The following is a 15,710-nucleotide window of genomic DNA, read 5'->3' on the forward strand; positions in this document are numbered from 1 at the left end:
GAGACAAAAATGGTCATTTCGTAATGATTAAGGGGACACTGAATCAAGAAGACATAACAATCCTTAATATATATGCACCAAACCAAGGAGCATCAAAATATATAAGACAGCTACTGATTGACCTAAAAACAAAAACTGACAAAAATACAATCATACTTGGAGAACTCAATATACCACTGATGGCTCTAGATCGTTCATCCAAACAGAAAATCAATAAAGATATATTGGCCTTAAATGAAACACTAGAGCACCTGGATATGACAGACATCTATAAGACACTTCATCCCAAAGCGACAGAGTATACATTTTTCTCTAGTGTACATGGAACATTGTCAAGAATTGACCATATGTAGGGCCACAAAAATAATATCAGCAAATTCAGAAAAATTGAAATTGTACCAAGTATATTTTCTGATCATAAAGCCTTGAAACTAGAATTCAACTGCAAAAAAGAGGGAAAAAGCCCCACAAAAATGTGGAAACTAAACAACATACTTCTAAAAAATGAATGGGTCAAAGAAGAAATAAGCGCAGAGATAAAAAGATATATACAGACAAATGAAAATGACAATACGACATATCAGAATCTCTGGGATGCAGCAAAAGCAGTAATAAGAGGGAAGTTCATATCACTTCAGGCCAATATGAACAAACAAGAGAGAGCCCAAGTGAACCACTTAACTTCACACCTTAAGGAACTAGAAAAAGAAGAACAAAGACAACCCAAAACAAGCCGAAGAAAGAAAATAATAAAAATCAGAGCAGAAATAAATGAAATAAAGAACAGAAAAACTATAGAAAAAATTAATAAAACAAGGAGCTGGTTCTTTGAAAAGATCAACAAAATTGACAAACCCTTGGCAAGATTCACCAAGGAAAAAAGAGAAAGGACTCATATAAACAAAATCCAAAATGAAAGAGGAGAAATCACCACGGATATCTTAGATATACAAAGAACTATTGTAGAATACTACGAAAAACAATATGCCACCAAATTCAACAATCTAGAAGAAATGGATAAATTCCTAGAACAATACAACCTTCCTAGACTGACTCATGAAGAAGCAGAAAGCCTAAACAGACCAATTAGCAGGGAGGAAATAGAAAAAACTATTAAAAACCTCTCCAAAAATAAAAGTCCAGGCCCAGATGGTTACACTAGTGAATTCTATCAAACATTCAAAGAAGACTTGGTTCCTATTCTACTCAAAGTCTTCCAAAAAATTGAAGAAGAAGCAATACTTCCAAACACATTTTATGAGGCCAACATAACCCTCATATCGAAACATGGCAAGGACGGCACAAAAAAGGAAAACTACAGACCAATATCTTTAATAAATACAGATGCTAAAATACTAAACAAAATACTGGCAAATTGAATACAACAACATATTAAAAAAATAATACATCATAATCAAGTGGGATTCATCCCAGAATCTCAAGGATGGTTCAACATACATAAAACGGTTAACGTAATATACCATATCAATAAAACAAAGAACAAAAACCACATGATCTTATCAATAGATGCAGAAAAGGCATTCAATGAAATACAACACAACTTTATGTTTAAGACACTCAACAAAATGGGTATAAAGGAAAATATCTCAACATGATAAAGGCCATATATGATAAACCATCAGCCAACATCATATTAAATGGCATAAAACTGAGGACTTTCCACCTTAAATCAAGAACAAGACAGGGTTGTCCACTCTCTCCACTCTTATTTAACATGGTGCTAAAAGTTCTGGCCAGAGCAATCAGACAAGAGAAAGAAATAAAAGGCATCCATATCAGAAAAGAAGAAGTATCACTTTTTGCAGATGATATGATCCTATACATCGAAAATCCCAAAGACTCCACAAAAAGATTACTAGAAACAATAAACCAATACAGTAAGGTCGCAGGATACAAAATTAACATACAAAAGTCCATAGCCTTGAAATATTAGAACAATGAAATATTAGAAAACAAACTCAAAAAAATAATCCCCTTCACGATTGCAACAAAAAAAATAAAATACCTAGGAATAAACATAACAAAGAATGTAAAGGACCTATATAACGAAAACTACAAAGCATTGTTAAGGGAAATCGAAAGAGATACAATGAGATGGAAAAATATTCCTTGTTCATGGGTAGGAAGAATAAATATAATCAAAATGGCCATATTACCCAAAGCAATTTATAAATCTAATGCAATTCCCATCAAAATTCCTATTACATTTTTTAAAGAAATGGAACAAAAAATCATCAGATTTATATGGAACTATAAAAATCCCCGAATAGCCAAAGCAATCCAAAGGAAAAAAAATGAAGCTGGGGGCATAACAATACATGACTTCAAACTATATTGTAGGGCCACGACAATCAAAACAGCATGGTATTGGCAGAAAAATAGACACTCAAACCAATGGAACAGAATAGAAAGTCCAGAAATAAAACCACATATATATGGTCAAATAATTTTCGATAAAGGGGCCAACAACACACAATGGAGAAAAGAAAGCCTCTTCAACAAATGGTGCTGGGAAAACTGGAAAGCCACATGCAAAAGAATAAAACTCGGCCCTGGCTGGTTGGCTCAGCGATAGAGCGTTGGCCTGGCGTGTGGGGGACCCGGGTTCGATTCCCGGCCAGGGCACATAGGAGAGGTGCCCATTTGCTTCTCCACCCCCCCCCTCCTTCCTCTCTGTCTCTCTCTTCCCTTCCCGCAGCCAAGGCTCCACTGGAGCAAAGATGGCCCGGGCGCTGGGGATGGCTACTTGGCCACTGCCCCAGGCTCTACAGTGGCTCTGGTCGCAGCAGAGCGATGCGCCAGAGGGGCAGAGCATCGCCCCCTGGTGGGCAGAGCGTCGCCCCTGGTGGGTGTGCTGGGTGGATCCCAGTCGGGCGCATGCTGGAGTCTGTCTGACTGTCTCTCCCGTTTCCAGCTTCAGAAAAATACACACACACACACACAAAAAAAAAAGCATAAAACTCGACTACAGCTTGTCCCCTTGTACTAAAGTTAATTCAAAATGGATCAAAGAACCTAAGTATAAGACCTGAAACAATAAAGTACATATAAGAAGACATAGGTACTAAACTCATGGACCTGGGTTTTAAAGAGCATTTTATGAATTTGACTCCAAAGGCAAGAGAAGTGAAGGCAAAGATAAATGAATGGGACTACATCAGACTAAAAAATTTTTGCTCAGCAAGAGAAACTGACAACAAAATAAACAGACAGCCAACTAAATGGGAAACGATGTTTTCAAACAACAGCTCAGATAAGGGCCTAATATCCAAAATATACAAAGAACTCATAAAATTCAACAACAAACAAACAATCCGATAAAAAAATGGGAAGAGGACATGAACAGACACTTCTCCCAGGAAGAAATACAAATGGCCAACAGATATATGAAAAGATGCTCATCTTCATTAGTTATTAGAGAAATGCAAATCAAAACTACAATGAGATACCACCTCACACCTGTTCGATTAGCTATTATCAACAAGACAGGTAATAGCAAATGTTGAAGAGGCTGTGGAGAAAAAGGAACACTCATTCTCTGTTGGTGGGAATGTAAAGTAGCACAACCATTATGGAAAAAGGTATGGTGGTTCCTCAAAAAACTGAAAATAGAACTACCTTATGATCCAGCAATCCCTCTACTGGGTGTATACCCCCAAAACTCAGAAACATTGATACATAAAGACACATGTAGCCTCATGTTCATTGCAGCATTGTTCACAGTGGCCAAGACATGGAAACAACCAAAAAGCCCTTCAATAGAAGACTGAATAAAGGAGACGTGGCACATATTCACTATGGAATACTACTCAGCCATAAGAAATGATGACATCGGATCATTTACAACAAAATGGTGGGATCTTGATAACATTATACAGAGTGAAATAAGTAAATCAGAAAAAACCAAGAACTACATGATTCCATACATTGGTGGGACATAAAAACGAGACTAAGAGACATGGACAAGAGTGTGGTGGTTACTGGGGGTGAGGGGGAGGGGGGCGTGGAAGGAGGGAGAGGGGAAGGGGGAGGGGAGGGGTATAAAGAAAACTAGATAGAGGGTGATGGACGACAATCTGACTTTGGGTGATGGGTATGCAACATAATTGAATGACAAGATAACCTGGACATGTTTTCTTTGAATATATGTACCCTGATTTATTGATGTCACCCCATTAACATTAATAAAAATTTATTTAAAAAAAGAAACCAGCATACCCAGCTTAACACAAGACGTTCCTTTGGCTGATTTTTAATCTTCATCAAAAAATATTTCTTCCTTATCCTCCAACCTGCCGTAAAAGCGGAAATGTGTTTATAGCTACATAGTTTTTAAGCCAATTGATATGTTTCATTGACTAATTAATAAAAATTAAGTTTGGCAATATTATCCATAGCTATATAAGCACAAGGAAAACAACCATTTGGTAACATTAACATGATAGAGACTGCACTAAAAAAGCAGCAAATAGGAAAAAGGCACTTCAGTTTAGATTTAGTGAAAACAAAAGATGAGGAATGACTGATGAAACCATGCTGAAAGTATAAGTTACTAACATCGAAATCCTCAGATGGGGCTTTAACTATCATTTAGTAAGTATTAAAAGTTAAGGACTGTGGCCCTGTCCAGTTGGCTCAGTGGATAGAACGTTGGCCTAGATCAGTGGTCGGCAAACTCATTAGTCAACAGAACCAAATATCAACAGTACAACGATTAAAATTTCTTTTGAGAGCCAAATTTTTTAAACGTAAACTATATAGGTAGGTACATTCCTTATCAAATAGCACCTGCATGTGGTATTTTGTGGAAGATCCACACTCAAGGGGCCAAAGAGCCACATGTGGCTCGCAAGCTGTAGTTTGCCGACCACTGGCCTAGTGTATGAATGTTCAGGGTTTGATCCCCAGTCAGGGCACACGTGATAAGCAACCATTTGCTTCTTTCCCCCTTCTTCCCTCTTCCCCGCCCATAACCAGTGCCTCAATTGGTTTGAGCATCAACCCCAGGCACTTAGGATAACTCAGTTGGTTCAAGTGCATCAGCCTCAGGCACCAAAAATAGTTCCTTTGATTCAACTACTGGCGCCAGAGAGGATTACCAGGTGGATCCTGATCTAGGTGCATGCGGGAGTCTGTCTCACTATCTTCCTTACTCTCACTCAAAAAAAAAAAAAAGTTAAGGATTGCATCCTCAAGCAGTAGGGAGGGAAAAAGAAAAAAATCACCTGCTTTTAAGAACTTTCTTGAATTACGTACAAGAAAACATGGCAAAGAATCCAGTTTAGATCTTTTTTTTTTTTTTTTTTTTTTTTTTTTTTAGTGAGAGAGGAACAGACAGGAAGGGAGAGAGATGAGGAGCGTCAACTCATAGTTGCAGCACCATAGCTGTTCATTGATTGCTTTCTCATATGTGCCTTGATCAGGGGGCTCTAGTCAAGCCAGTAACCCCTAACTTAAGCCAGTGACCTTGGGCTTCAAGGCAGCGACCATGGGATCATGTCTGTGATCCCACACTCAAGCTGGCAGCCCTGTGCTCAATCCAGATAAGCCTGCACTCAAGCCGGTGACCTCGGGGTTTCAAACCTGGGTCATCAGCATCTCAGGTTGACACTCTATCCACTGTACTACAGTCTGGTCAGGCGGATCTGTCTTTTTTAACAGAATGGGCATGACCGTGTCTCACCTATATCTTTCAATGGCTCTACCACCTCCCACTTTGGTTCTGATCGGAAGAACATGGAAACTTGTTGTAAGGCAATCTCTGCAAAGACATGTTAGAAACTCATTAGTCAAATATATCAGGAAAGCACTGTATGCTTAAGATATTATTCTTACAAATGAAATTCTTAGAGTCCATAATCTTCTTAAAAAACTTAATTATAAAAAAAGAAAAGACTAAATGTGGGATTCTAGATTGGATCTTGGAACATAAAAAAAACATTAGTTAAAAAATTAGTGAATTCTGAATAACATCTGTAGTCAATAGTAATGTAGCAATGTTAATTTCTTAGTTTTTGGCAAATGTGTCATGGTTATATAAAAGATCAACATCTGGAGAAATTGGGTGAAAGGTATATGGAAACTACTATTACTTCCATTTTTCTGTAAATCTAAAATTATTTCAAAATAAAGATTTTATTAAAGAAAAAAGTATTTAATTACTAACATATTTATATATAATAAAATTATACACACACATACACACACAGACACACTCTCATATATATATATATATATATTTTTTTTTTTTTTTTAACTGGAAGATCTAAAATATGCAAACTAGCTGGTATAACCAAGAAGTCAATATATGCAACAGGCCCCAGTCCAAGCACAAAACTCAAAATGTATTCTAAGGTCAGCCTGGAACAGTATTCAATGTTGCTCCAAGTGACACTTAATCCCATCTTCATTCCTCATAGAATTACAGTTTTCACCAACAAAGAAATGATTAGCCTTAAACATATACTGAGGATAAAGCCATTGTTTTAGTAAAACATCTGTGTGTATAGCAACAACACGGCTCTATTGTGGAAAGGGCTGGTGTGCCTGTTTACTGGGAAAAAAATCCATCCTTTTTGTGTTCATTTATCACGAGAATGTTTCCTCTTTTTAAGAAGACAATGAGAAGAGGAAGTTCTTTAAAGTTCACTGTATTAAAATGTTACCAGAATAGCTATGCTTTTGCATTTTCTACAAAAAGCAACATCTGTCACTATTTCTCCTCAATATAGTGAGTAAATGAAGCCACTCATGACTCCTGAAAGCAAACAGAAGTCCTGCACTCACTGTGGAATTCCACCTCTACCTAGCACTAATGACATTCGAGGCAGAACAGTGAGGCAAAAGGGATTGGGCAGAAATGATCTCCTTATATCACAATGACCTAGTCTGGGATTACCATGCCAAGAGCTGGCACACAACACCATTTTGATGTACTTTATGGTATATTATGAGTTAACAGATTCAGGGAAGAAACCCACTAGCTATTTGTTTACTGACTCAATATATAAAGTGTCACAGGTCTATGTACACAGAAGAACAGATGTGAGGACCAGACACACAGCTAACTCCATTTACATTTGTTCTAACTATTCCAAGGTGATAACCATTTGGAGGGGTTGGGTGTAATGGAAGCATATAGATTTTCACTATTATCAACACTTGGGAACTCTGTACCGTCTCCATAATTAATGTTGATATAAAATGTTTTTAGTATTTACAAAATAACTTGAAGGTAAATAAACTTAAAAGGAAATTCTTTTAAGTGAAAATCATTCATATCAGCCCTTTGAGAGGGATCATGAAAAATAATTTTCTAAATAAGGTAATACGTCATTCTAAGAGACTATGAAGGACAGTTTGTTCAACACTAACAGTGACTCATAATTCCCCACAAGATCAGTATTCAACATTATTTACCACAGGCTGGTATGTACTGTACAGGGTTTCAGAAATGGGGAAATGGCTATGAACAAATGGAGCATGCTAGATTTGGTACCGATAAATTGAGGACTGGGAAATAGCTTTTTATACTTCAGTGGCCAGGGAACTGTAGAAAAGACATTTCCTTTCCACTAAACTATGATGTATTTTCAAGTAAACTACATGACTACTATGCTCCCAATATTAATCAGTGCTCCCAATATTAATCTGTCCTCCCACTCTACCCCGACTCAGGCAACATACTTAATCCTAAGCATCTATTCCTCTGCTTAGAAGACTTTACTGGCCCCCCATTTCCTTACCAAGTCAAGGCCCAGCTTCTAAACCTGGTGTCCAGCCCAGCTCCAGCATTGTCTCCCTCAGCAGTGTTGCCTCACTCTTCATGCTGAGATTTGCCTTCCTCAGTCCCTGAAGACTGGCCTTCATCACTTGGACAGCACTTTCCATTCTTGTCCATCTGTCGTTAGAGGCTCAGCTCCAATTCACTGCTCCCCTAGCCAGGAGACCACCCTCTCTCCTGGTACATACCCAATGCTGTATCTTATATCTGTGCCTCTCCTTAGGGATTCATTCACAGACTGTACTGTATTTGGACTACTCTCTTCCATCAGACCAGAAACTCTGGCTGGAAGGATACATCTGAATCTGGATAAAGCTACAAGGAAATACCTCTTTCCCTGGGAGCACTGTCCCTGCCTCTCAGGCTGGCTAACTTCTATTCACCCCTTAGATCTCTGTGTAGGTATCACCTCTTCTAAGAAGCCTTCCTTCATCTTCAGATCTAAATGATATGCAACCCTACACCCTCACTCCAAGGTGCTGCCAGTCTTCTTCCTGCAGAAGTGCAAGGGGTGGGCACTACTCCTTTCTTGTCATTGTATTCCTAGCATCTGGCACACAATAGGTGTTCAATAAATATTCAGCAAGAACTAAGGGTTCAATACACATTCATTGAGTGTGGATGCTCTCTCCTCTTTAGGATATCCACATGAAAAGGAAGACATCTGACCTCTATTTCAACAGCACTAACAGGCATATAGAGGAAATGCAGGCTCAGTAAATGCTGATAAAGATAAATAAGCCCCAGACAGGAAATGCAGAGTGAAGCTGTGGGGCAGCTGTGTTAGGCTTGCTCGCTGGTTTACTGGCTACAAGCCCTTTGCCTGATTAGTGTGTGAGCTCATGGCTGTGCCACGTGTGTATGGCCTATATAAGGCTATAGGTGCTTGTGCTTGAGAGAGATTGAGGATGCATGAATTGCCTGCCCGCTGTGGTGAGGGGCCATTTTGCTGTTTGTTTGGCTAAGAGGCGGTTTCCCCTGCCTGCGTGCTTGTCCACCATTGTGAGACTTTATTAAACGGAATGGCCCAACACTTTCCAGCTCCACAGTTTTTCTACTGTCTGGCCAAATCCAATGTGTACCTGCCTGACCTCGGCCACTGGCATTACAGAAGCCTTCGTCCACCCTTTGCTTCCCAGAGCTCAGATTTTTCAGCTCAGGAGGTACCAACGGCCCCCACTATGTGCAGCCTTTGAGCTCCTAGATCCCAGCCCTACCGGGATGACTATAGGAAACAAACACTGACCAGACCCCAGTCCTGCAGCTGGGCTCCAGGTCCCTAATCTACTATAGGAAGTGGTGTTGCAGAGGCCTGCACAAAGAACAGCTGGACATAGGCCTCTAGCTTCTTCAAAGCATCCTGCTCTTGTTCTGAATATAATCCCTTAACCCCAATTTCTCCTTCTCTCCTTTTTCCCTGGACCCCATAACTGTCAATCTATTCGTGGGATTCCTGGGCTCCCACACTCCCCAATCCACTAGCCCCTCCCCCAACTCTTGCTTTATAGGTCTGGACCCTGAAGTCCACAGAGGGGAAATGCTGTCGATGACAAAGCCAGGACTAGGATCCAGGCTTCCTGATATCTGGTCCAACTGACTTCTATGTGGACATTAACCACCCCCCCTTACTCTGACGGGATTTGAGGTGGGAGGATGGCTACAGTGTAGTGATACTTTTACATGATAGAAGTACTTTGCTAATAAAATGAAGGTGGGGTGTATATTTGTCTGTGTGTGTGTGTGTGTGTGTGTGTGTCCCAACACAAACTCCTCATGACCGGCAGACACCTGTTTTCCCTGTACAACAGTTGGTTCTCAATTAGACTTTCTACTCAAATGAACACCTCACAATTCCCCACAGAGGACGAGGGCCACACTGAGTTCGGGGAAGCCTGGACAAGTCTACCTGGCTTTCCGGGGAATGGCACAATCAAGCTGGCACAGAGAAGGAGGCCTAGGTTTCCCTTTCCTGAGACGGCTGGTGAGTCAGCCCAGAGGCAAGACAAGTTCTGACATTTCATTTCAAGGGGGAAATAAGTCAGCCTCTCTCTGAAAACAGCAACCATCCCCTACAGTTCCATTACAGTACTATGTCCTCTAAATAGTGGTGGCTCCTTGAGCATTTAGATTCTGGTAAAAGTCTCTAGTGGCCTTCTTGTCCCCCTGCTTTGGACTCCTCACTGTCCACCATGCTAGGGAGAGGGGAAAGATCAAGGACGACAACAGCATGTGAGAGAAGTACAGTAGAAGGAAATACAGAAATGAGAACACCTTTGAGGGCCTGAGCAGCATTTTGATTGGAAAACACTCAGACACTGTACATTATGTAGTCATGCAAATTGCCACCCTAGGTAAGGCCTTCCCTCTTCAGGTTCCTCTCATCTATAAAACGAGAGGGTAAGTCTCCAAAATCTCTTCCAGGTGACACAAGCTCCCTGAGAGCAGGAAGAGTGCATTCCTCCAGCCTGCGTCTCCAACACCCAGCCCTGCACCCTGCACATGCATAGGCACAGCGGAGTCAAGGTCTGTGGCATGAACAGCATCATCCCGTGTGCACTACACCTTGCTGCTGGACCTCAGCAGAACACTAGCAGGAAGTAAGGTGGACAAATCAATGAACAGGGCTGAGTGGGCTGATTTGGTAACAGTCGATCCAGATGGCCCACCCTCAAGACAATTTTGGGAATAAGTGAGGAGCAGCACAGAGGAATGAAAGCCATGAGAGACGTTACTGTGGACTAATGGAGCTATGCTGGGGGCTGATGCTGTGATGCTCTTTCTCCTCTGAGAACCAAAACCAAGTGGGGAATAAATGGAAACCTTGTTAAAAACTTGATGTTCAACTTGTACTGTGTAGTAAATGTGAATTTGCAATAAACTGTCCTTCACTTCACCGCTTTCTGGAGGGCAGTTTTCTCACTCCTCCTCCTATGAGAAAATGGCAGGTACATGCTAGAGTAAGGCTTCTCCAGCTTCACTGTGCCTGCAGATCACCTGGGGGCCTTGTTAAAATCAGAGCCTGATGAGCATGTCTGGGACACAGCCTAATTTCTGCATTTTTTTTTTTTTACAGGGAAAGAGAGAGAGTCAGAGAGAGGGATACACAGGGACAGACAGACAGGAACGAAGAGAGATGAGAAGCGTCAATCATCAGTTTTTCATTGTGGCACCTTAGTTGTTCACTGATTGCTTTCTCATATGTGCCATAACCGCGGGCCTTCAGCAGACCGAATAACCCCTTGCTCGAGCCAGCGACCTTGGATTCAAGCCGGTGAGTTTTTTTTTTTTCTCAAGCCTGATGAGCCCGCACTCAAGCTGGCAACCTTGGGGTCTCGAACCTGGGACCTCCGCATCCTAGTCGGATGCTCTATCTAATGCGCCACCACCTGGTCAGGCTAATTTCTGCATTTTTGACAAGCTCCCAAAAACGTTAGTGCTGCTGGTCAGAAGGCCACAACCACATTGTGAGTACTAAGGCCCAAGGGCTATGGTTTTCAAACTCAGCTGCATATTGGAATCTCCTGGGAAGCTTTAGTAACCACAAGCTCCACCTGCAGAGATTACGATTGAATTGACAGGAGGGTAGCCTGGGCATCAGGATTTTATAAAGTTTCCCAGGTGACTCCAATATGCAGAACAATATGGTGCCTGAAAAGCAGGACTCTATTTCCCTCTCTCTGAAACAGGGATGAAAATGCCTCCCTCTAACTGCTTCAAAAACAGTGCTTTAAGAATCCCAAAAATCGGCCCTGGCTGGTTAGCTCAGTGGCAGAGCGTTGGCCTGGCATGTAGGAGTCCCTGGTTTGATTCCTGGCCAGGGCACACAGGAGAAGCGCCCATCTGCTTCTCCATCCCTCCCCCTCTCCTTCCTCTCTGTCTCTCTCTTCCCCTCCCGCAGCTGAGGCTCCATTGGAGCAAAAGTTTGCCCGGGCGCTGAGGATGGCTCTGTGACCTCTGCCTCAGGCGCTAGAATGGCTTTGGATGCAACAGAGCGATGCCTCGGATGGGCAGAGCATCGCCCCCTCCCTGGTGGGCGTGCCGGGTGGATCCCGGTCGGGCGCATGCGGGAGTCTGTCTGACTGCCTCCCCGTTTCCAACTTCAAAAAAAATGCAAAAAAAAAAAAGAACCCCAAAAATCGCATGTAAACAATATATTCTCTTAGCATGGAAATCAGCTTATTAATAATTCCCAGAGTTCCACTGAGGAAGGCTCGAAGCATGGCTTAGCTTTAACAAACCATTTGACGTCTAGCCATTAGTTCGGTCCTACAATGGTTTCCATTGGTCTCTTCAGGCCACACCAGAGTGTACTCACTATTTCATCACCAATTTGCTGACCTCAGGCTTAGGTTATCAATGCCAGCTTTGTGTGGAATTGGTACCCTTCCCCCTTAGTCTCCTGGCTGCTACCCTGATCCAGGAAGGTTTAGAAAACAGCACCTCCTTCTCATGCCTGTACTGATTGGGTCTCCGCAAACAACTGGAAACACAGAGAGAACCCTTCTGAATCACAGTGTAAAAAAATCCAAGAAAAACCAGATATACTATATAATTATAAATGCAAAAATGGAGCAAATATAAATCAATTGACATTACTGTATAGATTATCATAGATTATTTACTCTATCCTGTCAGGGAAGTTAATAAAGACTGTATGTAAATAGACACAATAACTTCTCTTCCAGATTTTTCTGCACAGGTAGTATAAGCATGTTAGAAATAATTATTTCCTTTTTATACATGTACAGTAAATTGTAATCAGAGAAGAATTAGTACTGTAAATGCATAATGCCGTATAACAAATATACACAGCTTCCCATTTGGAAAAAGTTTCTCCCATACATTTCCTCTCCAGCACAGCACAGAGCCACTTTAGCCATGTGACTGCAGGTACAGACCCCTTTGCTTACCAGTGTAGTTTGCAGAATAGTTGTTTGGATCTAAAAACTTCTTAACCAGCTCACAATTAGATAACATATGATTTGTGGTGATAACGTTGAGATAGTTCTGAAGACCTTTCTGCCTCTCGGCTATAAATTCACGATCCATGTTACCAATCAATTTTTTGGGAGGAAGAGGTAGACTTAGACCTGCAATCTTTAATTAAGAAAAAAAGTATTATACTCATACCATTCCCAAATAAGATATAAAACAAGAATCCTGAGCCATAATATTTCATTAAGTTTAAGAAGCCATAGACTTTAAGATGCATCCTAATTTCAATGAAAATGTGAAAAAAGGTGCATCTTAGAATTCTTGAAATACTGTATTAAGCATAGCAACTATAAACCTTAATTTTTTAAAAAGCTGTTTTTATTTTGATCAAACTTACATGTGGACATAATATCAGGAGTCAAAGAGTTCTCTTTTTATTATTACTTGCAGCCCCGTGACATTCCCTCCCACCACCGCCCTCAGTACCAGATGACACAGCCATTCCCTTCTCCCCAGAGACAGCCATGTTCAATTCTTCAGTCAATGTTTCGGCACTGAGGAATGTTGATATCGTTGTCTTCTTTTTAACGTTTATTATTTTAAAATTTACTTTATTTTTATTGATTTTAGAGAGGAAGAGAGACAGACAGAAACATCAATTTGTTGTTCTGCTTATTTATGCATTCATTGGTTGATTTTTATATGTGCCCTGACCAGGGATCAAACCCACAACCTTGGTATATTGGGATGATTCTCTAACCAACAGAGATAACTGGCCAGGGCTCAATATTGTTATATCTTGATTTTTCATTTTTAGAAATTATCCATAAATTTCCTATTCTGGAAGATGAAGATTAAGTTCTCTTTCACTAACCTGACCTCATCCCATACATACCCTACTCCTGATCCTTTCAATATAGTTATTTAATGATTTTATTTGGTGCACTACTCCTGTTTGCATTAGATAAACAATCTTCACAATGGAGCCAAAAATCCATGCTTATTATGCTTAACATATGCTTACCTTCTGTCATCTAGCAATCTATTTTTTTAGTTTTTCTATTCAACGCCAAATTTCTGGGCTACACTTTTTCTAAACACATTCACATACAAAGATGCATTACTTTCGTCTTCTTGAGGAGTATCTTCCAGAACTCACCAACCTGCCTCAGGCAGTACTGATGGATCCCACACTTGCCGCAAAGCTGGCATACTGGATTTCCAGTCCCCATCATGCTGGAGAAGCTTTTGACTTTCTTCTGCTGATCCCCATTCCTCTATCCATCCTTTTTCTTAGATATTCCCCCTATTTTTGGTGGAGATATCCTCTGTCAACTTCTTAAAAGAGGGGCAAGTTTCTAAACGCTTGCATGTATAAATCGGTCTTTATTCTACCCTCACACTTGATTGACAGCAAGTCTTGATGCGGAATTCTAAGGTGAAAATATTTATTCTTCAGAATTTTTAAGAGCTACTTTATTGTTTTCCAGTTTCCAGTGCTGTTGTAAAGATTCAAGATTCTTGATTCTGGTTCGTTTTTTTCCCCCTCTGTATAAGCTTTTAGGATGGTCTCTTTGACCTCAGTTCGTGAACTCTGTGTGCCTTTATGTGGTTCTACCTTCATCCTTGTGCTGAGTTCTCAGCCCTCTCAATCTAGACGGTAATAATATCGTTATGATCATTGATAATTTCTTGTATTAAGTCTTTACTTATTCCCCTCCATGCCCTTTACTTTCTTTTTTCTGGAACTCCTGTTTTCCAATATTGGACCTTTTGGATTGCTCCTCTAGTCTTGTCTTTTCTCTCCTATTTTCCACCTTTGTTAAACTTTTTTTTTTTTTTTTTTTTTTTTACTGAAAAAGTTTTTCTGGGATATTTCTTTTATCTTTCGGCCTTTCTAAAGAATTTTCATTTATACTATTATCTTTTTTATTTCTAAGCATTCTTCTTTTTATCCCCCCTTAATAGCATCCTGAATGTAATGCAATGTCTTATCTCTCTGAGATTATAAAAGAATTTTTCCAAAGTGCCTGCATACATTCTTACTGCATACATTCTGCTTCCTGAAGGATTTTTTCCTGTTTGCTTTATCTTTCTTATAAAAAGTGTTCCTTAGAAATCTGGTGACCCTGGGTTGTCTTTCAGATTTAAGAGGGAGCACTGAAAGCTGACTAGCAGCTTTGAGAGAGTGGCTGGGGCTTGTTTGCTGTGGGCTTTACTGTAGCATAGCTCTTTCATTGGAACAACCTGTGATCTTAGTCTTTGGTCTGAGTCTTTAACTCTTTCCTCTTAGGCTGGACAGAGCCCCAAAAAGAATCTTCCAGTCTCTTACAAGGAGTCTATGCCTAACTGCTGGTATTCTGGGAGCGGAAAGGAAGGAGGCAGCTTGGAGAGGGGAGGGGAGTGGGGCTGGGGTCTAGGCTCCTGTTATTATGTAAATATTTTCAACTGTGCCTGCATTCTCCAGTCCAGACTGTTCTGACTTCTCCAGGGAATGAACTTCCAGTTTGCTGCTGGAGGGAGAAGGGCAGGCATAAATTGCTCAGATAGGGGAGATTTAGAGATATGACTTATTTTTATTATTATTTGTTTTTATTAAGAGGAAGGCAGGGCCTGACCAAGCCGTGGCGCAGTGGATAGAGCATTGGATTGGGATGCAGAGGACCCAGGTTCAAGACCCTGAGCTCGCCAGCTTGAGCGCGGGCTCATCTGGTTTGAGCAAAAGCTCACCAGCTTGGACCCAAGGTCGCTGGCTTGAACAAGGGGTTACTCAGTCTGCTGAAGGCCCACGGTCAAGGCACATATGAGAAAGCAATCAATGAACAAGTAAGGTGTCGCAACAAAAAACTGATGATTGATGCTTCTCATCTCTCTTCGTTCCTCTCTGTCTGTCCCTGTCTATCCCTCTCTCTGACTCTCTCTCTGTCTCTGTAAAAAAAAGGGGGGGGAGAGCAAGGAGGCGAGAGACAGA

General features: G+C 40.9%; 1 protein-coding gene across 11 annotated transcripts in view; it reads right to left on the reverse strand.

Annotated features, from left to right (window-relative positions):
* The window catches only part of PXK (PX domain containing serine/threonine kinase like), a 115,031-nt gene that overhangs the window by 39,519 nt on the left and 59,802 nt on the right, over positions 1–15,710 (reverse strand). For 10 of the 11 annotated variants that reach the window (XM_066244571.1, XM_066244570.1, XM_066244579.1 and 7 more), the window contains 3 exons: positions 12,715–12,901; positions 5,705–5,782; positions 4,240–4,313 (listed from right to left, as the gene is read on the reverse strand). In XM_066244571.1, the coding sequence (XP_066100668.1) occupies positions 4,240–4,313; positions 5,705–5,782; positions 12,715–12,901 (339 nt within the window). The remainder of the gene's footprint in view (positions 1–4,239; positions 4,314–5,704; positions 5,783–12,714; positions 12,902–15,710) is intronic. The other variant, XM_066244577.1, reaches the window with a different exon arrangement.

This window comes from Saccopteryx bilineata, chromosome 10 (assembly GCF_036850765.1).
Source record: "Saccopteryx bilineata isolate mSacBil1 chromosome 10, mSacBil1_pri_phased_curated, whole genome shotgun sequence".
Taxonomy (NCBI): domain Eukaryota; kingdom Metazoa; phylum Chordata; class Mammalia; order Chiroptera; family Emballonuridae; genus Saccopteryx; species Saccopteryx bilineata.